The following is a 27,867-nucleotide window of genomic DNA, read 5'->3' on the forward strand; positions in this document are numbered from 1 at the left end:
ATGAAATCCTATGAGGATAAATTAGCCGAACAGGCTCGTGAACTTGGAGAAGTTCGGGCGCTCCGAACTGCAGATATTGCTCACCTGACTGAAGAAATCAAAGCGAAAAAAGAAGAGGCTGTGACGAGGGAAGCTGGTGCTTATGTGAACGCCCATAGCGATCTTCTGGCTGAGCTCAATAGGCATTATCCTAGGGAAGACTTCTCGTGGATGGTGGATCTGGCTCCTCAAGACGAATAGGAGAGCGAGGAGGAAACCGAGAGAGAGAGGGAGAATGAGCGAAATGTCAATGTACCTGGAGAACAGGCTGGGGGTGACCCTCCAGCCGAATGACTTGTAACCTTTTGTTTTAATATGAAATGAATTTCCTTTTGTAAACTTCTTGATGAGATCGAAAAGTATTCAAATTGTATGAGTGCTTAATTGTTTGAACGTATTAGGACATCAAACTTAAAAGAGATTATTAATCTAAGTATAAGAGGTCGAAAAAACATTGTAACCATGAGATCTGCCTAAGCCGAGACCAAACACCGGATAGAACTTTAGATAATTAAAATTGGAAACTTGATTTGAATACTTAAGATCGGAAACACCATTAAGTCGGACTGAAACCTTAACTTTATTAAACGATTTTCCACAATATTTATAAAGGAGAGATTGGAAATAAGACGAGATGGCATGGAGACATGATATTGGTTTGATCTCCTTTGACGAGAGATCGAAAATGAGATTGGATGGCATGGAGACCTGATATCGGTTTGATCTCCTTTGTTAAGAGATCGGCGAGCATTCGACTAGATGCAGGATCGGTTTATTTCCTGATCAAGTCACTTGTAACCGAAGAATGTCAGTTGGGGGTTGATTTTCAAAGTTCATTGACTTCGGTGATCGGCCAAAATATGGTGTCGACAATAAGTAGTGTCTCCAGATCTTTAGAGCAACTACTATAGCTGTAAGCTCCAAGTCGTGTGTAGGGTAGTTTCTCTCATGTGGTTTCAGCTGACATGATGCATAAGCAAAGATATTTTGGTCTTGCATCAGTACACAGCCTAACCCATTGTGAGAAGCATTGCTATAAACAATGTATCCAATAAGAAAACTTTATCTTATCATAACTGTATCAAAACAGATGTCGTTTGTAACTATTCTTATTCTTGTGTACTATTTGGTAGTACATAGCTCTACACAATAAATCTCAAGTCAGTACTGTAATCTGCAGCTTACAGCACAAACATCAAGAATATTGCATAGTACTATGATACATCCCAATAGAACAAACTTCCCTATATCTTATTTCTTTTAAATTCACTAATATCTTGAACTTATTTTGATTATGGTACCCACTGACATCTATCAGCAGTAATACCCTTACCCGCATCTAAGGTAGCTATATTACTATAACTTACTTTTAGGTTCTCTTTCCTTACATAATTAGGCATACTAATCAACTTTACAAATTCTTGTGTGCTAGCAAATACTTTTCACTGACAAACTCTTCCAAAATTAATTTTAAAAAGACTAGTCACTAACATATCAAAATTTTTTATTTTTATTTTTTACACATATACATATCTCAGTTAAGAATTGAGAAAATATCAACAACCATACCAGAAGTCTCATCCTCGTCCTTCTGTCGCATAGTGTATACTCTCACTGGAGCATCACCTTGTCTTGGTTGATTCATAGTACTCTGACTTCCAGGTGTACTACCCCTACCTCTGCCTTTGCCTCTACCAACTGTTGGTAAACTCTTCGGGGTAAAAACTTGGGCTGATCCTTCTAATGTGGTGAATGATCCATAACGGCGTGGACTTACACAATCCTTAGCAAAATGACCAGTCCCTCCACAATTGAAACATGTTCCTATAGCTCTATAACGTACTCCACTATGTGGTTTACCACAAGTCTCACAAAGTCGATCCAATAGCATATGTCTGCGTCTCTGTTGAGTTTGCTGATTGGATTGGGATGATTTCTGTCTAGAAGATATACCTCTACCCGATTCGCGCGAGCTAGATTCTCCAAAATGTTTTCTTTTCCTAGAGCCACTCTCAGTAGCTTAACCAGTCACCTTTTCAGTTTTCTCTTTCTCTTGTGTACTCTTTTTCATTGCCCATTCTGATTCTACCCTTTCCAGTTCTAGGGCTTGTGAAATCAATTCAAAAAAATTTTGGTGTCGGAACCCTACCACTTGCATTCTCAAGCTAGGCCTCAACCCAGCCTCAAACCTTTTATACCGGTCTCTGGGGGTGGAGACTAAGCTTCCAGCATAATGGCTTAGCCTTGAAAAGTCCCGCTCATACTCTGCTACAGTTCTATCCCCTTGCTTCAACCTTAAAAACTCTTGTAGCTTCATGTTAACTTAAGTATCGGGGACCCACTTTTACCGAAATTCCCTTAAAAAGTCTGCCCATGTGAGGACTGGTGGCTCTACCAGACTGTAGGGAATGGTCTTCCACCACTCATATGCATCCCTTTGGAGAAGTGATACTGAATATTCGAACTTCAACTCTTCAGCACACTGTAGTTTTCTGAAAACCCGTTCCATCCTCTCTAGCCACCATTCTGCTTCCAGTGGATCCACTGTTCCTTTGAATTTTGTAGCCCCAAATTTCATTAATTTCTCATATTATCGAGCCGGAGGCTGTGGTTGTGCTGCAGGTGCTTGTGTCTGTGCTTGAGGTGGCACAATTTCTGCCATTTGTTGAAAAAACGCGGCCATCTGCTGTGCAATCTGAGCAGGGAACTGCGGTGCTTGAGGAGGAGCTGAAGTGGCTGACCCACTCACATTCTGGAGTGCTGGGGCTTCTCCTCGGGCCTCAGCCTCGACAAATTGCTCTACGGAATGATCTCCCTCTTCCATTCTGTTTTCCAGAAATTTTCTACTCTCTGATAACAAACACAAGGAGGTTGACCTCCGTTAGTGCATATTCATGATGTAAATATGTCATATATATCAAACATTTGAGCAATTGTATTTACCGACAAAATATTTCAAATTCACAGTTCAAAATTTATTTTAAAACCTTGCTCTGATACCACTAAACATGTTACACCCTACTCCTCATAAGATGTAACATGTTCCCATAGTACACTTAATGAATTACCGTACTTCACCTACCGATAACCCATTAAATATACTACAAGGGATTTTAAAACAATTTTCGTTCATTTTGGAATTGTGGGTAAAATTTTTTTCAAATTTTAAAAACCTTTATTTAAAGTCCAAACATAAATTAAATTCTTAGATATTTAAAATCTCCGCAATTTTTACAAAAATTTCGGCAGAGTGCCGTCTGTATTTTGAGAAAACAATTCTTCAAAACCTGAAAATAGAAACACTCCCAATATATTTCTCAATCACAACTCCATTTGTAACCACCAAACTTCAAATCAACAGCAATAGCAACACTTCAATTCAAAATCCAAATTTCAAATCAAGAATTAATATCTCAAAACATTTCATAACTCATGCACATTACATTTTAAATCATTAATTTACAGTCATAAGTTAATTTACAGATGCAAAATCTCAAAAATAATATTATTACAATTTTATCTGTACAACTGCTCAAATTACAGAGATACATATGCATACTATCATATTTGCACCAAACTAAACTACCAGGGTATAGACAAATACCCATACAAAAACTCCTCAATTGTGCTCTTCTCTAACTGTAGCAACTCACTCTGCTGCTATGTCTTTTTTTCTATCTACGACAGCAAGTTAAAGCTATCGCTGAGTATATAAATACTCAGTGGTGCACAATAAAGCATAAAATGCATAATATAAAATATTTATGAACAAATCATCATTCAAAAATTTCATAATCGCATTTCACAATTTTTTTTCTCAAATCACATTTATAACAAATCATAATTTTCAAAGCTTAATATAGCACAACTTGATCAAACAATTTAATAAACATAGTGTTGCCAAACAATAACACATCTTAGGCCATGACACAAAATTTTCGAACATGTCGTGTGTACATCACGACAAGGCATACTCACCCCACAAATTGAAATCAATGAGGGAGGTTGCTAGCTAGCTAATGAGTACTCATCCAAACTCGCCCCTCAGACTGGAAAGCCAGAGGGGGAGGAAAGTGATCAAATATCATACTCACCCCACAAGTGGAGGAGGAACATCTTAGTATTGCCATGCCAAATGTGAATTAAAAACAATTTAAATCAAGTTATTCAAATATTTTATACAATTCACAAATCATATTTCACTCTAAACTTTTCATTTACAAAGTAGGCAACACACTATTTTTCAAATAAGATTTTCAAAGCCATAACTAAATTCAAAACCATATTGTTCAAATATTTCATACAAATCAATAATTAATTTTTCTTCCAAATTTCCATTATAGAATAGGCAACACAACATTTTCGAAATTCATAATGAATAAACACATTCACAATGTATAACAAATCAATTTCCATTATGAAAACTATAATTTAAAATTTTTGTGCACAAACCTGATGTGAGTCGCCTCTAGGCCTTGACTCAGTCCCTTATACCTTCCGGGTCTTTTTCAGCTGAAACACAACATTTATAGAGTTTCAGTATCTTATTTCATAGTAAATCTAATAATTAATTCATAAATACTTAATTCTAGCCCAAATATGCTTAAACTAACATTCTTGAAAATTTTCATTTTAGAGTTACTATTCATGGTACTATTCAAGTCAATTTGTTGACTTTCTAAGGCTTAATAGGTATGGGAACTTCAACTTCACCCACATACCACATTTTGGTCATCAAATTTGTTGGTTTTGGTTGTTTACTCAAATTCTAAGTCTTTTAGGCAAATTTGCAAATTTTCAGTTTTGGTGTCCTAAGTTGCACTGTTCCATTGGTCATTTTACTGTTAGACTTTTGGTAAAACTTTCTTCATAGAAAATGTTTCCTATTGTCTTAAGTTTATTCTGCTTTTTGAATCACTCCAATTGGAGTTTTGTAGCTCAAGTTATAGCCATTTGAACCATGGCTGCCAGATTGGACTCAACCCAGATTTTTTGGGCAATTTTTGGTGCTGGCAGTTTTAGGTTACCAACTTGGGGTGGCCAAATGACTTTGTTAATAGCATAATTTGGGTTTGTGCTCTTCATAAAAGTTTTATTTCTATATCTCATCTGTCCACTGGTAAAATTTCAAGTCATTTAGATCTGCCTAGCTCAAGTTATGGCCAAATGAACAAACACTGTTCATTTGGTCAGTTTGTACGGGGACAGACTGAGATTTTCCAAGTTTGGTCAATTTGTTCACTAGGTTTTAGTCACTTTTTGGGCATGCTTCCTAAATGCAAATTGTGTCATTTAGTGTATTTTCATCCCCAATTGGTCTCATACCAATTGGACTTGTAAAATTTCATTTTTGGTCCCTCAAAGGTAACTTGGTCATGCTACACTCAATCCGAATTTGGCCTTAACTCTAACCATTCCAACACACTTCATTGGGTCACCATTGACCATTTCTCACTTCAAATTAGGTCAAAGACAACATTTACTAATTTTTTACATTTTTGTCTCTAAACCCTAATGTCCAAAACCCTAATTCACAAATTCTTGCATTTAACCAATTCAATGCTTTTAACTATAATTACTCAACTAATTGAGGTTCATATACTCATTCAAATCCATCAAACCATGCCAATCACACTCTCCATCATGCTGGCTGAAATTTCAATTTGGTCCCTCAACAATGTTTTTATTTCATTTTAGGCATATTTCTAAGTTAACTAAGCTATAAACATAACTAATTCAACTAAAAAATCAAATTTAATTTACTAACCTTAGTGCAGAATTTCTTTCCCTTCAAACCTCTTCCTTTCTTCTTTCTTTATTCTTCAATCACCTTTTCTAGTTGCCAAAACAGGCTTTAACCATGGTAGAGTAATTTTCTATGGTGAGATTTTTTAAAGATGAGCTTTCATGGTGATTTTGTGAGGGAGAGGATGAGGGAGAGAGTGAGGCGGCAACCAAGAAGAAGATAGCTTTTTTTTTTCTTTTTTTTTATGTCTTTAGGAAGACCAAAATTCAATTTAATTAAATTTATTAATTATAATCTTTATGGCATCATGCATGATGTCATCTCCCTACACCTTTTTCATTTTCTTTCTTTTTTTTATTTATTTTTCTATTAGTTCTTTAATTTAATTCCTGACTCCGAAATTTTCTTTTCTCCGATTTTATTTGACAGTTAGGTCAGGAGTCAGCTCTCGGGGTCAATTGACCAAATTGCCCCTCGCTGGTTCAACCCGGTTTGCAAATAATTCAATATTTCTTTCGGCTCCCTGACCTAATTATTTGACTGGTTTAACAACCTTTTTCCGTGATTTTCTCTTTTCCACTGTGTTCGTAATGGTCTTAAGGACCGTGGTGTCATATTTTACGGTTCGAAATTTGAGTTTAAATCGACTTCACAGTCATTCCCGAGAAGGTCACCCATCGCTGTGACTCTCAGCTCATTTAACTTCTTGTGTTCTGTTTTTCTTATTTATACTTAACTATTTGGCAATTACTAATTATTTGTGTTTATAGCTTATCTAGTTGTCTTAAGTGTGGTCCTAATCCCCTTAATTATCCGGACCGACTTCGGTCACCGGAATAGTGAAATATACCAGGCTATGCAAATAGGGGTGTTACAGTGCACTTGTACAATCCTTAGCAAAATGACCAGTCCCTCCACAGTTAATACATGCTCCTGTGGCTCTATAGCATACTCCACTATGTGTTCTGCCACATGTCTCACATAGACGGACCAATAGTGCACCTTTGGGTGTCTGTTGGGTTTACTGACCGAATTAGGGTGGTCTCTGTCCAGAAGATCTGCCTCTACCAGACTTGCATGAACTGGATCCCCCAAAGTACTTCCTCTTTCCTTATCCACTATCAGGAGCTTGACCAGTAGCCTTCCCACTTTTCTCTCTCTTCTGAACCCTTTTTAGGTGCCCCTTCCATTTCAATCCTCTCTAATTTCAGGGCTTATAAGATTAGCTCTGAGAAATTCTAGTGTCGAAACCCCACTACTTGCATTCTCAAATTAGGCCTTAACCCGACCTCAAAACATTTACACCGATCTCTGGTAGTGGTAAACAGGCTTCAAGTATAGTGACTAAGCCTGGAGAAGTCTCTCTCATACTCTGCTACTGTTTTATTCCCTTGCTTTAGACTCAGAAACTCTTGTAACTTCATATCAACATACGTGTTGGGGACCCATTTTTGTCAGAATTCCCTCAGAAAATCAAACCATGTGAGGACTGGAGGCTTAACTAAGCTGTGGGAGATGGTTTTCCACCATTCATAAGCATCCCCTTGCAGTAAAGAAACTGAATACTCAAATTTCAGTTCTTCTGTGCAATGCAACTTCTTGAATACCCATTCCATTCTTTCAATCCATTGCTCTGTCTCTAGTGGATCCACATTACCCTTGAATTATGTCGCCCCAAACTTCATTAGTTTGGCATACTGCTTGGCTGAAGGCTGTGGTTATGCCACTGGGGTTAGAATTAGGGCTTGGGTGGGCATACATCCAGCCATTTGTTGAAACAGTGTAGCCATCTGCTGAGCGAATTGAGTAGGAAACTGCGGCATTGAAGGAGCTCGAGTGGTTGACCCACTCACATTTTGGAGAGCTAGGGCTTCCTCTGGTGCCTCAACCTCAACAGACTGTTCAACAGAATAATCCCCTTTCTTCCATTTCACTTTGCAAAGATTATCTACTCCCTGATAACAAACACAAGGAGAATTATCTTTATTAGTTCATATTCATGATGTAAATGCATCATATGTACCAATTAAGGACACTTGAGTAGCTATACTAATCAAAGAAAATAAATCAAATACATAGTTCAAAACTCATTCAAAACACAGCTCTGATGCCACTAAAACATGTCACACCTTACTCCTCCATAAGTCATAATATGATCCCATAGTATACCTAATGAATTACTAAACTTCGCCTACCGATAACCCATTAAATACACTACAAGGGATTTTAAACAAATTCATTTCATTTTTAAATTGTAAAGTGATGTTAAAGCATTATTTAAAAGCCTTTAATTGGAGTTTAAATTATAAGTGAAAATTTTGATTAATTCAACTTTCCGTAAATTTTATAAAATTTTGGCAGAGTGCCGACTATAATTTGAGAAAAAAGTTCTTCAAAACCTGAAAAGAAAGCACTTCCAATAAAAATTTTCCCAATCTCAACTTCAATATTCCCCAATTCAACACAATTTCAACACAATCTCAATACATTTTCAATATCTATCAATTCTCAATTCAACACAATTTAAAATAAATATCAATTTTATTTAATGTATCCAATATAAACACAAAAGTCTAAATTTTACAGAAAAGAAAACAAAAATAATATCATTACATATTGTACTGTACAACTGCTCAACTAGTATAAAAGAGACATATGAACAAAAATATTTATATCATACTAAATGATAAGGGTGTAACTAATATACTTGTACAAAAATCCTCAAACTATGCTCCTGTTGTGACACCCCTTACCCGTCTACAGTGTAGCCAAGCAAGATTTGCCATGCAGTGTACTGGAACACCCTATTTTAATTCAATCATTTTTTTTTCTTCCTAATTTATTTTTTTCATAGTTATAAAGTACAATTTATGAAATATAATTCATTTAAGTCATTTATTGAAATTATAATTTATTTGAGGTTCTGAAAATTTTATAGAAAATCCGGCAAAGTATCGGCTAAAAATGGAGAAAACAGTTCTTCGGAACCTGTGAAAAATACTTCCAATAATCATTTCCAATCATTCTCAAACTCCAATAACCATCAACATGGTCTCAACATTAGCAATAATTTCAAGTTCTTAACATTAATCCACAATTTCATTCAAATTCAAAATCAACTAAAATTTCATGAAAATATTCTCAAATTATATTAATTAACAAAATTCTTCAAAATATGTACATCAACATATGATTACATAAATTTACTATTTACATGAGTTCATAATTTACAAATCACAAACTACTACCTATTACAAAATGCAAAAACCATAATTTCAAAAGGGACCTAAAGGTCCTACCACTGATGCACTGTAGATGAGAGGTGACTCTGACTCTAGGCAGATTTGTGACCTCACCCAGTCTGTGATCTGCTGGGCTCTCTGTCTGTCTCTCCAGAACCTACGCGTGGCAAAAAGCGACGCTCTAAGCAATAATGCTTAGTGGTGCCAATAATAAAATAAAAAGAACTAATAAAAAAGTAAATATGCAATGAGTGTATTGATGTCTCATGCAGACAAATTTTTTATAATTATTGGTAGTCTTATTTATTTGGTACTTGTTATATTCATTATTTCATTAAATTTATCAACTTTCATTTTTGGTTGCCCAAGTAACCTATACTGGATGACTGGACTGGATAAATGGATAAACTGGCATTGGGTATCAAGTACCTCGGGCCGTCACACCATCGGTCATATATGTGTCTCCTGGTGTGCAACAGAACAGCTAATAAGCTGTAATAGCATTAGAAACAAGGCCAAGTCTCAACACAATGTCAGAATGGCTAAAAGCCATGAAATCACAGAATGGCATAATGCCATGTGCAGTACTGCTAACTGAACTCTATTGGCATGCCAACCTATCCAAACCAATCTTGCTAGGTGTACTAGGGCATGTTACACTTTTAAACTTTACAATTCTTGAAATTTAAGTTTAGGTGTTACTATTCATTTCATTAGTCAACTAAAATGTTGACTTTTGCATAGACAATAGGTACATTGGTTCTAATACTCCCAACATACCACATTTTGCATTCTAAAGTTGTTGGTATTGGTTGCCAATACCATTTCTAAGCTTAATGTTAGTTGTTCAAAATTTTCAGATTTTAAACCTTGTGTTTACTGTTCCATTGGTCATATTTACAGTAGGAATTTGGCAAAGTTGTCTTCATGAAAGTTATTCCTTATTTTGTCTAGTTACATTTCCTTTTTTGAATCACTCCATTCGGAGTTTTGTAGCTCAAGTTATGTCCTAAACACCATAACTGGCCAGATTGGACAGAATCCAAAATTCTGGGCAAAACTGGTTCTGCCAGATTTGGTAACCTAAGTTTGGTTGGCAATTTGACTAGGTTATGGTCAAAATTGGGATTTGTGTTCCTCATGAAAGTTTTACGTCTATGTCTCAGCTTTCTGCTGGTAAAATTTCAGGTCAATTGAACCTTTCTACACTGAGTTATGACCAAATGAATAAATACTATTTATTTGGTCATTTTGCCCAGGTAGACTACAAGTCACCTAGATTAGGGCAATTTTTAGGTCAACTTGACTTGGTTTTCTAGGCAGGGTTTCTATACCAAAGTTTTTCCATTATGTGTCTAGTTTCAGTCTAATTGGCCTTGCACCAATTGAACCTCCACAACTCCATTTATAACTGCCCAAACTTGCTGGACTCATGCTCAGTCCTGCAAGTCAGCCAAGGCAGCTCACCCACACTCAATTGCCAAGCCTCAACTCACTTCATTTCCTCATCATACACATTCAAATGGTCCCTAATTGACCATTACAAGGTTAATGAACCATTACATGAGCAAACCCTAATATTGTTCAAATGTCCAAGTTTTCAAGTTCCATTTATGCATTACACTTGCCTTACACTTGCACTTAAATGTTCAGTCACTCATCTCATGTCAAGGGTAGCTCATAAACCCTTTGCTTCAAGAAAATTCATCAAACCCTAATCATCCCTAAGCTGCCAAAATTGTAGGGATGAATATACATAAATTTTATTTTGTTTTTCTTACAATTTCCACTTATCTCATGGCATTAAACATGAATTAAACAAGAAAGGGAGGAGATTGGTCACTAACCTCAATTGATCTCTCTTCCAAGTTCCCAAATCTCCCTTTTTCCTTCTTCTTTTTGCTAGCTAGATGTTGTTTACGGTGTGAGGAAGAGGTTTTGTAAAGCAAGATTAAAATCTTATGGTGGTTTATCAAGGAATTCTAGTGAGAAGTTTTGATCAATAATGGTGGAAGGAGTGACATGAAGGAACACGGCTGAAATGGGAAGAGAATTGCAGAAATTGTGTTTGTTTTTTACTTTATTTTAGTTGTATTTATCTCATTTTAATTGGCTTGTCAATTTCTAATTGGTGGGAAGCTTTTTAATGATGTCATCCTATGTCATAAATCTAATTTAATTCCATTTTCTTTTTCTTTTCTTTTCTACTCAATTTCAATTTAATTTGTAGCAATATTTATTCATATTTTATGTCATAATAATTATTTACTTAACTGGACAAGTCGGTCAAAAATTATCTCTGAAGACAAAATGACCAAAATGCCCTCTGTTTGGCTTATTGAGCCAAAATCGTCTGTACCGATTGAAAAATTTTCGTAAGCATTTTCTTGACATTATAATGCCATAGGAACCTCAATGACCCTTCTCTGGAGTCCCAAAAATTATTTTATGAATTTTCCCTCGGGTTTAGGGCTCCTAGTTGCGAGAACCACAACTTCCCACTGGGTTACCCATCGCTAGGGCACCGGCTCATTTAACTTGGTTGTATTTTATTTCTAAAATTTTTCCTAAATTTTTCTTATTAATATTTGAGTTAATTATGGTTCCTCACTTTAGTTTAAATATTTTTTCAAATGTTCTAGCTGTCCGGACCCACATTAATCACCGAAACAGTATAATGTACGGAGCTGCTACAGGGAGGGTGTTACACCTGTCACTGTAGTAGCTCACTTTGCTACTTTGTCTTTTCCCTTATCTACGACAGTAAATAAAAGCTATCACTGAGTAACTTTTACTCAGTGGTGCACAATAAAAATTTAAAGTTGTTGAACATAAAAGCATACATTGATAACACATATTTAAATCCTTTCACAATCACATTTCATGAAATTGATGTCAACTTTTACAATACCATTTTATCAAAATAATTTATAAATCACAGTGTTTCCAATCAATACACAACTTAGGTCATGACATAAAATTTTCAATCTATACCGTGTTGTACACCATGACAAGTCAATCTCAACCCCACTAATCGAAATCAATGAGGGAGGTGGCTAGTTAGCTATATAAGTACTCATCTAATCTCAACCTTAAATTGAGAAGCCAGAGAGGGAGAAATATAATCAATCTCAACCCCATAAATGGAGAAGGAATACAATGATACTGTCATGCTAAGTGTGAATCCAAAACCAAATTCAACATCATACTATTCAAATATTTCATACGAAACACTAATCAATTTTCATTTCAAATTCACATTTACAAAGTAGGCAACACAACATTTCTCAAGGCATTATTTAGCACAATTTGTTCCAAAATGTGTTCAAATAATTTTCTAATAGTAAACTAAAAGTGAAAAGTTATTGTGAACAAACCTATAATGAGTTGCCTTTCGGCCTTGACTCACTTGTTCCATATCCTTTCCACTATCTTTTTCTACTGAAATACACAATTTAAAGCATTTTAATATTCATTCAACTCATTTCCCATAATTGATTCAATAATTAAATTTATGCATACTAAATTTTCCTTATAAGTTTCCTCTAAGGGTTGAATTCTTTGTATGTGGTATGTTTATGGTTACTATTCAATTGACCAATTGGTCAAAATATTGACTTTCTCACAATAAATAGGTATACTAATTCTAATCATCCCCACATACCACATTTTAGGTCACATTTTTGTTGGCATTGATTGCCAAATTAAATTCAAAGTTTCCTAGGAGGAATTATAAATTTTCAGTTTTGGGTCACTTGATTTTATTATTCTATTGGACCTTTTACAGTGGAAATTTGGCCAACTTTCCTTCATCAAAGTTGTTCCTTAATGTCTTAGCTTTAATTCCCTTTTTGAATCACTCCATTTTGAGTTTTGTAGCTCAAGTTATGCTATTTCTAATGTGGCTGGCCAGATTGATAAAATCAAGAATTCTAGGCACAATTCTGATTCTGGCATATTTGAGGGACCAACTTTGGTTAGCAATTTTACTAGGTTATAGTTAGAATTTGGGTTTGTGTTCTTCATAAAAATTTTTCTACTATATCTAGTATTTCCATTGGTATAAAAATCAGGTCATTTGGATCTTTCTACATCAAGTTATGACCATTTGAATAAGTATTGTTCATATGGTCAATTCTGTACAGTGGCAGGGTGTGTGATCCGGATTCAACCTAATTTTTCACCAACTTAAGGTCCGTTTTAGGGCTAGATTTCTACATGAAAATTGGAGCTTTGGGTCTTACTTTTCATTTCCAATTGGCCTCACACTAATTAGAACAATAGAATTTCAGTTATACTCATTTGAATGGGCATAGGTCAAGTTGCCAGAATTGACTCCTACACATACACCATTCAATTTTAGTTTCAATCACATTCCAATTCACACCAATTGACCAATTTAAGCCTCAATTAGGTCAATTTGCATCAATTCACCAAATCTCTAAATTTTCCCCTAAATTTCCAATTGTCAAGAACCCTAATTTCCCAATTGATTAATTCATATTCAATTCACTACACTAATCACTTCCACATACTTAGTTAAGCCTAATTACACACTTAATTCCATTTAATTCACTTCAATCACACTTTCCTCTTGGCTGGCCGAAATTTATGGGATTCCATACTTACATGATTTTTTTCAATTTTGCTAAGTTAATTCTACTTATTCAATTCCCTCTCCATACATATTACTTAATTTAAATGGAAAGAAAGACTTACCTCACTTGATGAATTTCAATCTTCTTAAATTCTTCACTTTTCTTCAATTTTCTTTCTCCCAATCTTTTTACCAAGACCCAAAAGCAAGGTTTGATTAAGGAAACTAGAAAAATTATAGCTAAAGTGGGTGATTATTCAAGCTCAAAATGAGCTTTAATAGTGGATTTGTGAAAAAGGAAGAGAGAGAGGGGGTGACGGCAACACAAGGAAGGAGAAGACTTTTCTCTTTTTTTTTTTTCCTTTTATTTATTTCCTTTTATAATTATCCCATAAAAAAATGATTTAGTTAAATATTAAATATATTTGGTTTATGACATCATGCTTACATGAACATAATGATGTCATAAAGATTTATTTAAATTTTCTTTTTCTTTCTTTCCACACACACCTTTTCATTTCTAATATATTTTTCATGAATTTAATTTTCTACATTTTAATGGACATTTAGGCCATGAGTTACCTCTAAGAGTGAATTGACCGAATTGCCCCTTACCGGTCTGATCCGTTTTTCCAATAGCATTAAATTGCTTTCGAAACCCTGATTTAATTATTTGACCTTGTTCCCAACTCTTTTCTGAAATTCTCTCATTTCCACTAACGTCACAATTATCACAAGGCCTGAGGTGTCACAATGTCCCATATGAAATTAGGGCAGCAACTGATCTCGCATTCACTTCCCGGTTCGGTCACCCATCGCTGTGACCCTAACTCATTTAACCCTTTATTTCTTATTTTCTTCATTTGTATTTAACATTCATGTAATTGCTATTAATTTTTGTTTGTGGCTTTTTTAGATGACTTAAATATGATTTTTCACATCCCGACTGTCCAAGCAGACACTGGTCACCGGAACAGTGAAATGTACGAAACTACTGAACATAGGGGTATTACACCAATTGGTGTGAGGCTAATTGGAGATGAAAATAGGGTCATAATGCCACATTTTTCATGAAGAAACCTTGTCCAAAAACGTACCTCAAGTTGACCTAAAATTAGCTTGAATCTAGAATTAATGACCTAATTCTGGATACAATTGACTAAAAGAACAGTACATGTTCAATTGGCCATAACTTTGTGTAGAGAGGTCCAAATGACCTGATTCTTGAACCCATAAAAAGCTTAGACATAGTAGAACAAACTTTCTTGTAGAATAGAAGCCCAAATTTTAACCATAACCTAATCAAATTGCTAACCAAATTTAGCTCATTAAAACTGTCATAACCACAATTTGCCCAGAAATTCTGGACATGGACTAATCCGGCCAGTCATGATAAAAATGCCATAACTTGAGGTATAAAACTCCAAATAGAGTGATTCAAAAATAAAATTAAAGTAGAGACATTAAGGAACAATTTTGATGAAGAAAGTTTAGCCAAATTTCTACTGTAGATTAGTTTAATGGAACAGTAAACATTGGTGACAAAAATTAAAAATTTGAAATTTCTTCTAGGAAAACTTGAATTGTAATTGGCAACTAATGCTGACAAGTTTATAACAAAAAATGTGGTACTAGCATGAAATTAGAATTTGTATACCTATTAATTATGAAATAGTAAAAAAAAAATTGCATGAATAGTAATGTGAATAGTAACCACAATAACATCAAATGCAAAGAACTCAAACCTTATGAAATTTCATAAATAACTTAAGTATGAGTAGTGCAATTATTGGATTAGTTATTGGAAACATCTAGGACAAGTATTGAAACACTTTAATTACGTGTTTCAATTGGAAAGGAGCCCTCTAAGGAAGGAGGAAGAGTGGATTAAATCTAAGCAAGCAAAGTAGGTTTGTGCACAATAAATATTAATTTCTTGTTTCTACTTGAAAATTTATTTGAATAAGTGATGAGAATAATTTTTTTATTGTTATGGCTTTGAGAATTTTATTTGAGAAATAGTGTGTTGCCTATTTCATAAATGAGAATTTGGAGTGAAATATGATTAGTGATTTGTATGAAATATTTGAATGATGTGGTTTTGAATTGGATTTTGAAATCATAATTGGCATGACAATTATATTGTGTTCCTCCTCCATCTATGGAGTTGAGTTTGATTATGTTCCCCCCTCTCTGGCATGCCAGTTGAGGTTGAGTTTGGATGAGTACTCATATAGCTAGCTAGCCACCTCCCTCATTAATTTCGATTAGTGAGGTTGTAGATTGCTTTGTCGTAGTGTACAACACGGCATTGATCGTGAAATTTTGTGTCATAACCTAAATTGTGTTAATTATTAGCAACACTATTGTTTATAATTTATTTTGATAAATTATTATTAAAAATATTGGCATCAGCTTTGTGAACTATGATTGTGAAAATTTTTAAATTTGTGCTTACCAATGGATGACTATATTTTTAGTGACTTTTAAAAATTATTGTTATGCACTACTGAGTAAATTACTCAGCAATGGCTTTTTCTTGCTGTCACAGATAGAGAGAAAAATAAAGCAGCAGAGTAAGCTGCTTATAGTTGCAGTTGAAGAAATTTTTGGATCTTGTACGGGTATAATGTTTATACCCTTATAAATTTCTTTTTGATATAAATTGTTTGTTCATATGTATCTATAGAACCGAATGAGCAGTAGTACAATAAAATTTGTAATAATATTATTTTGTTCTCTTTTTCTTGAATTGAAAATTTTATACATGAGTTGAACTAAATTAAATGATATTGAGATTGATTGAAATTATGCTGGTTGAGATTGGATTGTATTGGTTTAAATGGAGTTGTGAACATTACATGTATTGGAAGTGTTTTTAACAGGTTTTGAAGAACTCTTTTCTCAATTTTTAGCCGGCACTCTGCCGAACTTTTTGTAAAATTTTTTAAATCCCGAATTAATTAAAATTTCAGTTCATGACATAAACTTCATATAAAAGCTCTTTAATAATTATTTAACACTATTTCAGAATTTAAAACAAATTGAATTGGTTTAAAATCCCTTGTAGTATATTTAATAGGTTATCGGTATGCGAAGTTTGGTAATTCATTAGGTATACTATGGAATCATGTTATGCTTTACAGAGGAGTAAGATGTGACATGTTATGTATTAAAGGACAATCAGAGTAGTGACAAGAGTTAAAACAAGTTAGTTACTAGGGCTTGCAACCCTTCTAAACTATAAACTAGAGGAAGTGCTAGCTGTGGATAAGTTTTAGTGGATGAAATTGTTGCTAATGGATAAATTTAAGGCTGAAGTTTGGAAAGCTGTAGGCAGTACATGTGGTTATATTATGGAGAACGAACACGTGAAGTTTCTTGTTTGGAATTAAGGCATAGCACACATTTCCTACAGCTATGTTAGTTCAGATGGAACTTATAGTTTCTGGGGCTTCTATCTAACCAGGATGAGTAATTTTCTACTAGGGGTAGTAGGGAATGGTAATGTTCTAACGGTCAAGCTGGGAAGGAGGTACAAGAAGAATTTTCTATGGTCAATTACAAGTATTGCATAATGTGAAAGAAGTGCTAGTAGGAGCCAATCATAAGGTTAGAATTCCAGAAGTAATGGAACTGGTAATCAAGATAGGACTAAGAAATAAAAGGAAGGTTAAAATTGATGATGGCATGGACATCCTTGAAGGAAAAAGTATAAGAATGAGAGAGGACAAAGGTTAAAGAATAAGTACAGTAGGTTGGAAAGATATCAACAATAGCAGAAATAGAAAAAGGAAGTGGATAAGATCTAAAGGATAGGAAAAAAAGCTTGGTAGAGTTGGTTACAATGATGAGAATAAGAAGGAACAAGTATGCTAGGGACACACTAAGAGATGTTTAAAACAAATTATGGTGAAATGGTAAGATAAAGGAATAATGGAGCTTCGATTTAAGCACCAGTGTGTCAGGAAGCACGTCAAATAGTAAGAAATTTCAAGCAGAAGGCAAGTAACTCTCTTTTTAGAAAAGGATTAGGATATGATAAGTTGTTTTGACTGGATGGCTTAGGAATACGTAGACTTTTGTTAGGTTAGAGAAGAGGCCCAGCCCACTTTCTACTATTAACAGATAGAATATGAACGCTCAACACTTGGATAGAGCTCTACATAACTAGTTACATAAGATGGACAGGGGTTGATTTGAGGACTTTAGTAATGAGACAAGTAAATTGGGAATTCAAAGTATCATCGGAATGAGAAAATACATAGGTGTTGACCAATGGGGCCATAGGACAAGTAAAGATATCGAACAAGATACCTATGATAGGTGCTACAGAAAAGCATCTCATAGGATCCTATAGGATAAGGGACATAAGTCATGTTTATAGGAAGCAGAGATTATTGAAACAGAGGTATGCGGACTGAAGTCACTAAGAGATATGTTAGGGCACAATGAAGGAGAGGTAAGCACCAAAGCTAATAGAAGTTATGAGATATCAAGTCAAACACAGTGGAAGTATAGTGAGTATTGAAGGTGTCAGAAAAAGATTAAGGAGTTGTTTGAGGTATGAGCTTCGCTGTGAAATGACGATGATAACTAGGATACTATAACAGACAAAAGAGCTATGCAGATCCTAGGCAAAAGGATATAGAGTTTGCAGTGGATGATTATGTATTCCTAAAGGTCTCTCCAATGAAAGGAGTCATGAGGTTTGGGAAGGAAGGCAAGCTGCCACCTAGATACATAAAACCTTTTGAGGTCATTGATAGAGTTGGAACAGTTGATGACCAATTGGAGTTACCAACAAGCCTTTCTCACGTCCACCCAGTGTTCTATATTTCTATGCTTAGGAAGTACATACCTGATCCTTTCCATGTGTTACAATTCGATACAGTGGAGTTGAAGAAAAACCTAACCTTCGAGGAGCAACCAATAAGCCATAGTGGACTTTCAGATGAGGCAGCTATGGTCAAAACAGATTCCTATGGTTAAGGTTTTGTGGAGGAGCCAATCGGTAGAAGAGTGTACCTAGGAGTCAGAGCAAGACATGTGTAATAAGTACCCGTACTTGTCCACTGTGTAATCTTGTAATTCTTTATTCTGTCTTATGTAAGGACAAATTTTCTGTAAGGGGGAGAGACTGTAACACACCTAATTTTCAAATAATTATTTTATACATAAACATAAATATTTTAGTCTAACCCCTGGTATTGTGAGCTTTGTGTAGGTACTTTCGTTTAGTGACAATTTGACCATCACTCGGATCTATAATTTTAGGCTGAGCAGATAAGCTGCATGAATAACTTTAGAACCGGGTCAAAGTTATAGGCTACCCCACCATTTTCAGATGCCTTGGACGCGTTCCAAGTATTAGAATTGGCATAGGTAAACCCGAACTCTGAGTTTTCTCAATTTTATAGTGCTAGGTTTATAATAAAATTTCATAAAATATTTGTGGATAGTTAGAAAATTATAATTCCTTTTGTATTAGCTTAGTAATATTGCTAAAGACTGCGAGGCAAAATTTTAGAATTTTTAGAGTTTATTTTGATAGTTTTTGCAAAAAGTATTAGTTGTAAAGACTAAATTATAATTTTTCAAAATTGTGGTTATTGACTGTTTGGATGGGCCCAGGAGGGGCCATGTGATGTGATTGAGTTGTGTGACTTGTGGATATAGAAATGTATTTTTGAGCCATTTTGCAAGTTGGGTAAGTCCTAGGTATATGGGGAACTCTGCAGGATTTTCGACACAACTTAGGGTATCTTTAGTTTTTTTTTTTTTTAGCTTATATTGAGTCAGTTATATTAAATAAATGTAATGTAATTATCAGGTGAGCCGAGACAGCCTTCCTCCTCCGTCTAGCCACCACATTGACCTCGGTTTACATTTGTGAGTAAAATATTGATTTTAATTATAATTTCAATATTATTATATGTTCAGGCATGCCCATGCATCACTTATAATTATATATTTATTTAGTTAAATACTAGACACGTATTATATTGCATCTTTATTTAATGAAATATTATGGATGTTGTTTTATGGTAATTTGAAACAGTGTGCGTGTGTTGGCGTCCGTGTTGTGTGTGATATTGGATATGAACAGGACGAATAGACACGGCTGGAGCTTGACTCGCTGGGACCCGATCCTTTTATGGATAATTCAAGGTAGGCACAGCTTGAGATAATCTCGTTAGCCCCTGCATTTAGTCTATTAAGAGAAAGTCCGGCTTGAGATGTACTCGCTGGCAGATGTTAGATTAAGAGAGCTATACAGGGGATCAGCTTCCATATATGTACTGTTTGAATATTATATGGGTGTATGAGTGCTCCAAAGTACCTTTTTGTTATTTATGATGTTATTTATATGAAAACTATGAAGGTGTTACATTCTACTCTTCAAGATGCATTAGCTTTAGATAGCTATAGAAATTGTACTTAAAATCGGTATTTTACTCTCTGAGTCGAACGCTTACTCCTGTTCACCTATTTTTTCAAGATACAGGAGTCCCTTTATTTAGTTTAATCCGCTCTCTTCTTCGCAGGTTTATTATTGGCATTTAATTATATTTTATTCTTTATTCTGTTCTAGAACTCCGCATGTATTATTATTATTAGTGATGTACTCACTTGGATTTGTTATGTGTGTATTAACTGAAATTGTAAGCATGATATATGAATATACGTGGATGATCATTGGGTTGAATGAGAGAGCTGAGCTCCCATTTGAAATAGTATTGTTATGAGTATGTGGAGGGTAAGCTAAGCTCCCCAAATTATTATATATATTGTGTTTACAGGTTATGTGAGTTAAAAACTCTCCGCTTGATGGTTCATGTTATGGTCGGACTCTGTCCGGTTGATTTCTTGAAATTATGCTTAATATGGGCTTTAAAATTGGGTTAAGGAATAGTTAGGCTTACTATGGGCCTCAGTAACTTTAAGCTAGCTCAGGTCTTAATGTCGGTTCGGCCCATAGGTTGAATCGTAACATAATATAAGAAATGGCAAGACTATTCAAATTCATTTATTAATTTAATTTCATAATACAGTAAATCATTATTATTTAAAATTTGAAATAGGATACTATGATTTTCAATTAAATTTTTAAAATATAGTAGCTTCCATACTTTGAAAATTTTCAATAAAAAAATAAAATTTTTTTCAATAAAAAATTACTTACCTTGTGCCATTAAATAATTACAATTTAATTTTTAATTATTACCAAAATTAATTTTGGATAATGATCACAAATGTAGACCAAAAAAAAATTCCATGGATAGCATATAGATTTCAAGAATAATCCAGTAGAATGTAGCTTCCTTCTTCCAGATTCAGGTCCCCATCATTTCCCTTTTATCATCACTTTACTTTACTTCAACACCCACCCCCTTCTTTTTTTTTTTTTACCTTTTGTTAAAGTACTGTTTCATGTTAAAATAATATCACTACCAAACAGCTTAAAATTATGGGTATGTTAGATATTAAGTATATCACTTAAATTATATTGTTGACTTTTAAAATAAACAATTGTAAGAACTCGATTTCACTGAATACAGTTTTATTAAATCTTACAATAAGTTAAATTAAAAAGTAGATAAAATTTAGATTAATTGTTTGGAAATTAATTATAAAGTTAAAGGAAATTAAATAATAAGACTTGAGATATTAAATGCAATAATTGAAAAATAAAGACTAATAAGAAAGAATAAATTAATTGCTAAAGTTTAATTTAGTTGATTTGTTGAGTGCAAGTCATAAACTTTTATAGTTTTCACTTGAATTCACCTGAAAGCATTTGGAAGCCACATATCACGTTCTACAATATGTTACTGCCTACTGTAAACTCTTCCCTAGTTCCCATGTGCAGGTAACCTCTTATTCTTAGCTAACTTCTCTCCACAATTATCCTCATTAATTATCAAAATAATTAATGAATATTTTTTTAAAAAAAATATATTCTATCTTTATTCTTAAAAAAAATTATAATAAATTTAAAATGTGCATACAAATTATATAAAATAATATGATTTAATATTCAACAAATATAATTTAACGTAATCGATGACAAATGTTTTTCAATATTTTATATAAGGAGATTAATAATTATTTATAATATAAGAAAAAAAATTTTAGTTTTCTAAATCTAATCATGTGAGATTTATATATTTAATAGGTAAATTTTAAAATATATTTTATATTTTAAATTTATGATAAATTAAATTTAGATAAAAAAAAATTACCTACTCTAATAATTAAGCAGTTTGAGATAAATTTTATATTTTGTAAAAAGATATTTATAGCTCAAAAATTACAGTAAATAAATAATGTAATTATAATTGAATATGAAGTGATAAAAAAATTCAAAATTAAAGTGGAATCAAGTTAAATATTATTTATTTATTTTTATTTACATAAATTAATATATAAATTTATTTTATTTATAAATTTATTTGCAAAAAGATTATTTTATGTAAACATTTTTCTTTTCATAAAAAATTGGGCTTCAGAGCAAACCCTTAGCCCATTATTATTATTCTTTTTAACATAACAAAAATCATTTATAGAGACACAAAGAAGAGATCACAAAGCCCAAAATCCAAACCCATAAACCAGACAAATGGCAACTTCTTCAGCTGGGGACTAAGGGCAAATATTTCCACAGAAACCACCATTGCGGGGCCTTCGCTGCCCTTAACTTTTACTCCAACCAGCAACCACTAACCGGTAAACGAACGTTTTCATATTTTCACATTTTTCCCCTTCCTGCCCCCAACCCCAACCCTTCCTTACCAAAGAGCCTACATGGCCCTCCTCCTCTCAACTAACTCAGTCGGCTCAACCCAAGCTGACCCGAAATATAGGATTATTAGAATTCGGACCTCAACACGACGACTACTGGTATCATACGTCAGAAGCTGGAGGAAGATTTCGGCGTCGATTTATCAGATAGGAAGGCGTTTATAAGGGAACAGGTTGATTTGTTTCTCCAAAGCCAGTTTGAGGAACATAGCAAAAACGAAGAACTAGAAGTTGGGGATGAAGAAGATGATCAATTGGTTGACGTTAAATCAGAGGAAGCCGGCCGCTCTGATTCCAAGGAGGATGGTGGTGATGGTGAAGAAGAAGAAGAAGAAGAAAGGAGTAATGAAAAAAAAAAGGCAAAACGGAGGTCGGTTGCTAGTATTATTTTCACTTAATACTATCATTATTAATAATGGCTTCAATGTAAGCATTTGGAACCTGTGTTCTTGCTAGTCAAGTTTGTTTTGCATTCATCTTGACTGAATTTAAATCGGTGATTCACGGCTTCCTTTGAAATAAATCATTTGCAAGAAAGAATTCTTGCACAGTCATGATTGATTTCTGTTTCTTTTAAAATGTTTTTTTTTTTAAGTTAAAAAGAAATGAATTCTTTCATTCCAACATGAGAATTGATAAAAAGAAATCAATTGAATTGAATTATTGTAAAATTCTAGTTTCCAAACAAGGGGTTAGGGTTTTGCTGTTTCTGTTTCAAATGTATAAAATTAATGTTGGAAGTTTAGTAGTTTACTTCAACTCTTTAGTTCATCAGAGTTTAGATAACTTGTACAATTATTAAAGATTGCATAATAGGGTTTCTTTGAGAAAAATGTGATGATATGTTGTTTCATGTGCATATTCATGCTGTTCTTTGCTTTATCTTTTCAGTAAAGTGTAGTTAGCACCTGATTTGTTATAGATTATGGCTTTACTTTTGCTTTGTATGCAAAAAATTAGGGTTAAAAACTTCTGGTTAGCATAGATTGAGAGAATCTGTTTGAATTTGAACAGGTCCTTGATTAATTCGATCATTGTCTATCATTGCCGTGGAACACATCGCTGCAAGCTTAACTACATGCTTTAGAGTGCAAATTATTATCCCATTTTTCAAAATTTTTCTCCTATGATCTTTTAATAATTCAGGATTCCCTTTTTTTTTTTTGTTGGGGTTGTGGGGAAAGGAATGAGAGGAGTGTGGTTTGTTGAGGTAAATAATTATGGCCATATTGAATCTCTTTCAAATTCACATTTTATTTGTTCAAACAAATCTAACTGATTTCTTTTCTAGTTTTAGAAATAATGACCTCTTCACAATAGTTAAAAAAATATGTATTTCTTCATTTATCAATGCAAATGAATCTCTTTTGTCACTCTCGACATGTGGATATTTTAATCTTAACATATTCCAATATCATCAATCCTGCCATAAACTTTCTGAGTTTGGCCTTCCTACTGCATTCCACTATTTTTCAGAGGTTACTGTTGCCAGTGGTTTGCGATACAATCATGCTAGAATTGCTATCGGTTTCAATAAATAAAATCACTCGCAAGGTTGTGTTGTATTGAATGTGACATGACAATGTCAAAATATGCTCATTTGGCCTCCGCCCATTTCAGTCCAACATTTTTTCTTCAGATGATAAAAGGCCACATGTTATTCTAGTTCATTTGTTATTTGTTTTGCAATTTTTCATCATTTCATGGTTTCTAGATTGAAGGGATGGGCCATGGGTTTGGGGCTTGGAATAGCAAGCAAGGAGAAGGCTGCATAAGATGGATGACTGATAACCCACTTCCAGTTCTCACCAAGCAAAGAGCTTTTTGCACTGGGGATCACTTAAAAAAGTTACTTCTCATGAACCAAGAATGTTTCTTTTGTAGCTAATAACTTGCCATATATGAGAAACTAAAATTAACGATGTAAAATTATTAAAAAAAAAAAAAAAAAAAAAAAAAAAACTAGATAAAACAAAGAGCAAATGGCTTTTCTTCATCCATACAATTCCATCAACTTTATCTGAAAAGAACCTCTTCAGTTTATGTTGAAAAAAAAAATTGTGAATGTGCCATTAATGATTCATGCAGTTTCTGAGTTAAAGTATTCTTATCTGTTTATATTTGTTGATGCTTTAGTATAGAAAGGCATTTAATTTTTAGATTTTAACAGCAAAAACAAAGGACGAAGAAACAGGTTTTGGTATTTTCTTTTTCCATTCCCAATGGCTCAAAACTTCCCTTCCTTTGGGATATTCGACTTTTTTCCTTTTCCAGCCTTTCATATCAGCTGCTCATTCATTTTTGGACAATGGTAAGCGTTTGATATAAATAAACAAATTTTCTGAGTATCTATTGTCTCACAAACTGTTGCTTTGCATTTCCATATATATACTTTCAAGGGTTTATTGGATTTGGTTCTGGTCTGCACTTATTCTACACTTACAACTGCTGCCCTTGTTTTTTAATTTTTTTAATTAATATTTGAGTTAGGTCTAACAAGCATAAAAATGAAGGCAAGAAAAGAGGAGGTGGTTTTAGCAAATTATGTAGTCTTTCTCCTCAACTTCAGGAATTCCTAGGGGTGCCGCAATTAGCTAGAACTGAGGTGTGCCTAAAACTTCAGGAGAAGTTATTCCTGCTTTGCCATTATCAATATTGTAACCATGTATTATCTTTGTTCTAGGTTGTCAAGCAACTTTGGACTTACATTAGAGAAAAAAATTTGCAAGACCCAGATAATCGGCGGAACATAATTTGTGATGAACCATTACGTGCCCTTTTTGGTGTTGATTGTATCAACATGTTTCAAATGAATAAAGCCCTATCAAAGCATATTTGGCCCTTGGATTCAGATGGTGGTATGCTACTACATCCTTAGTTTTAAAACATAGCTCAATATTATTATTATTCTAAATGTGGATATGGAACATCTTTGTAGTGTACCCTTTAGTAAGCTATGGGTAACTATCTGTGACCCTTGTAAGTCTTAAGATGAAAACTTCTCATATAGGTTCCTTGATTTCAGAAATATTTATTTTATTGATTTTACCTGTAAATCTGCAAAATACTGTGAATGCTATCATTAATTTAATTTCCCCATTTTTAGCATCAACAAATTTATGTGTGTGCTTACAACATCTGTTTTACTGTTTTTTATGACAAAGTTGTTCTAGCCAAGTCAGCACCAAAGGAAAAGCAGCGTAAGCAAGAGAGAGAAGAAGGTAGCAAATGAAGTTATTTTCCAAATTATTTCATGTGCATTCTTCAAAAGATGATTTAAGCTAATACAAGTACTTAGTTTGATCCTGTTTATATGGACCTCATCACCCCTTGCGTAGTACAATAACTTGGGATCAAAACTTAATCTTACCCCTTTCATTTGATTTAAATTCAGAATTTAATATTAGCTAGGTCTTATGCTATAGTGCACTTGACAGAAACTGTTCTGTTATATCTATTGCTTGAAGCTTTGCTTTATGCCTGTTGTTTGCTTTCAAATGTAAAAGTTTTCCCTTCATTTTGACTCATTTTTCACATGAGGATGACTCGGTATTTCACTGAGATTTACTTGATGCAATATCCACTTAGCAAAAGCATTTGAAATGCAGTAACGTTTTATGATCTTTATGACATATTGTGACCAAAATAATTGTACATGTTGGAAAATGATTTCATTTCCTTAGCTCTTGTCACAATATTAGCAGTAAGTTGCTTTTTAGTGGTCATATGGAACCTTCTATTAACCTTAACTACATGTCACAGCCAGATGAGCCAAAAAGAAAAGAAAAACGACAAAAGGAAGAAAAATTGGGTTTTCTTGCTCCCCTTCAACTTTCAGATGCTCTAGTAAAGTTCTTTGGTACCGGAGAAAGTGTGTTATCGCGAGCTGATGTTGTCAAGAGAATGTGGGAGTACATAAAGCAGAACAACCTCCAGGTATGTGGTTGTGGGCTTGAAGCCCTTAATGTACTACATGATGTGGTACTTGTTGGTAATCGACCTTAACTTGTGCACTATTAAATGCTTGTAAGCAACTAGATGAGTGCTTTTGTGCAAAGTTTTCTTTTATACATTTAATTTTTCTCACAACACAAAAATATTATGACACCTAAAATATTCCTCACTCTCAAAATAATCCGTTTCATCATTTCTGCTCATTTATCTTTAGATCTTGAGATGCAAATGAAGTTGTCATTTTTTCTGAAAGTAGGGAGCCGAATTAATGTGAACAGTGCAATAACTGGACTAATATAATCGAAATGTTAAACTGAGGTTAGATTTCTGAATAATTGATGTGGTTCTCTGAAGTGGGCACCTAGAGGATTATGATTTTGGTTTAAAATTATATTATCAACCAATCTGCAAAGGTTAAAGATGTGCTTTAATTTGTTTAGAAAGGGAAAACCAAAACAATTTTTCCAGATGAGATTCCAATTGTTAAAGTTTATTATCTGTGTAATGTTACTGTTTTGACAACCATATCAAGATTAATCATTAAATGGGGGCATTGTGTTAAGTTGGCCTTATGATGTACAATCTGTAGCTATTTTTTTTATACTGTCATCCTTGAGAATGACTTTGCATTACAGTAAGGGGTTAGCCTTTTGAGTGCTGATCTCAATCCCACAACAAGGTTGCCTGAAATTCTAACTACCTGCAAATTGGATTTATGTGAAACCTTTCTATTGGGAATTAATAGAAAATATTAGGTAAAGAAACTTGAGGATAGTGTTTATAGAGATGCTTAGTATTTTCGCAGCTTTGTTTTAACCTGTAGCTAAAGCCGTTCTTTGCTTATTTGAAGGACCCATCTGACAAGAGGAGAGTAATATTGATTAGAAGCTGAAAGAACTCTTTGATGTCGACTCCTTCAATGGCTTTACAGTTTCAAAGCTCCTATCTGCTCATTTTGTAAAGACCTAATGCTGAGTTGTTACTGCATATTTCCCAGTTCTGACTAAGCTCAAGAGGAAATAGGGTATTCCCTGCAATTTGTCCAAAATTTTCCTTTTTTCTCCCTGAAGGACAACAGCATGACTAGTAGAAAATATGAAATTTATTTGACTATTTTGTAGGCATTAATGAGATTTTTCATATCTTACAAGCATCCTAATGGCGTTTTTGGAATTTTATTTTTGATTCTTTTTATTCTTGTCCTTTTCTTTCTTGGGTTTAGGCTCCCAGGCTTTAATTGTAAATGTATTGACGATTTTTAGATAATTCAATAGAGAATGTGATTTTCTTTGCAGGGTGTGGAATTAGAATACTCATCAAAGGCATTCAAAGAATAGAGAAGGAATAGATTACCTATTCCACAAAGAATAATTATTCTTAATTTTTGTCAAAATTTTATTAAAAATATCTATTTCACAGAATATGCATTTCATAAGTCTTATTACTTTTTTTTTTTTTAATATGACCTGATTTTAAATCGGATC

The 27,867-nt window shown here is 33.8% G+C and overlaps 1 protein-coding gene across 1 annotated transcript; it reads left to right on the top strand.

Annotated features, from left to right (window-relative positions):
* On the top strand, positions 1-27,677 carry LOC110655866 (upstream activation factor subunit spp27-like). Its single transcript, XM_058149434.1, is given in 8 exon segments — positions 1-213; positions 22,501-22,799; positions 24,920-25,034; positions 25,113-25,287; positions 25,594-25,650; positions 26,196-26,365; positions 27,234-27,258; positions 27,261-27,677. Coding segments are annotated over 8 exon segments (1,146 nt in total). The 3' UTR covers positions 27,353-27,677.
* Positions 27,678-27,867: the final 190 nt, after the last annotated feature.

The sequence above is a fragment of the Hevea brasiliensis genome, chromosome 7, assembly GCF_030052815.1.
Source record: "Hevea brasiliensis isolate MT/VB/25A 57/8 chromosome 7, ASM3005281v1, whole genome shotgun sequence".
NCBI lineage: Eukaryota > Viridiplantae > Streptophyta > Magnoliopsida > Malpighiales > Euphorbiaceae > Hevea > Hevea brasiliensis.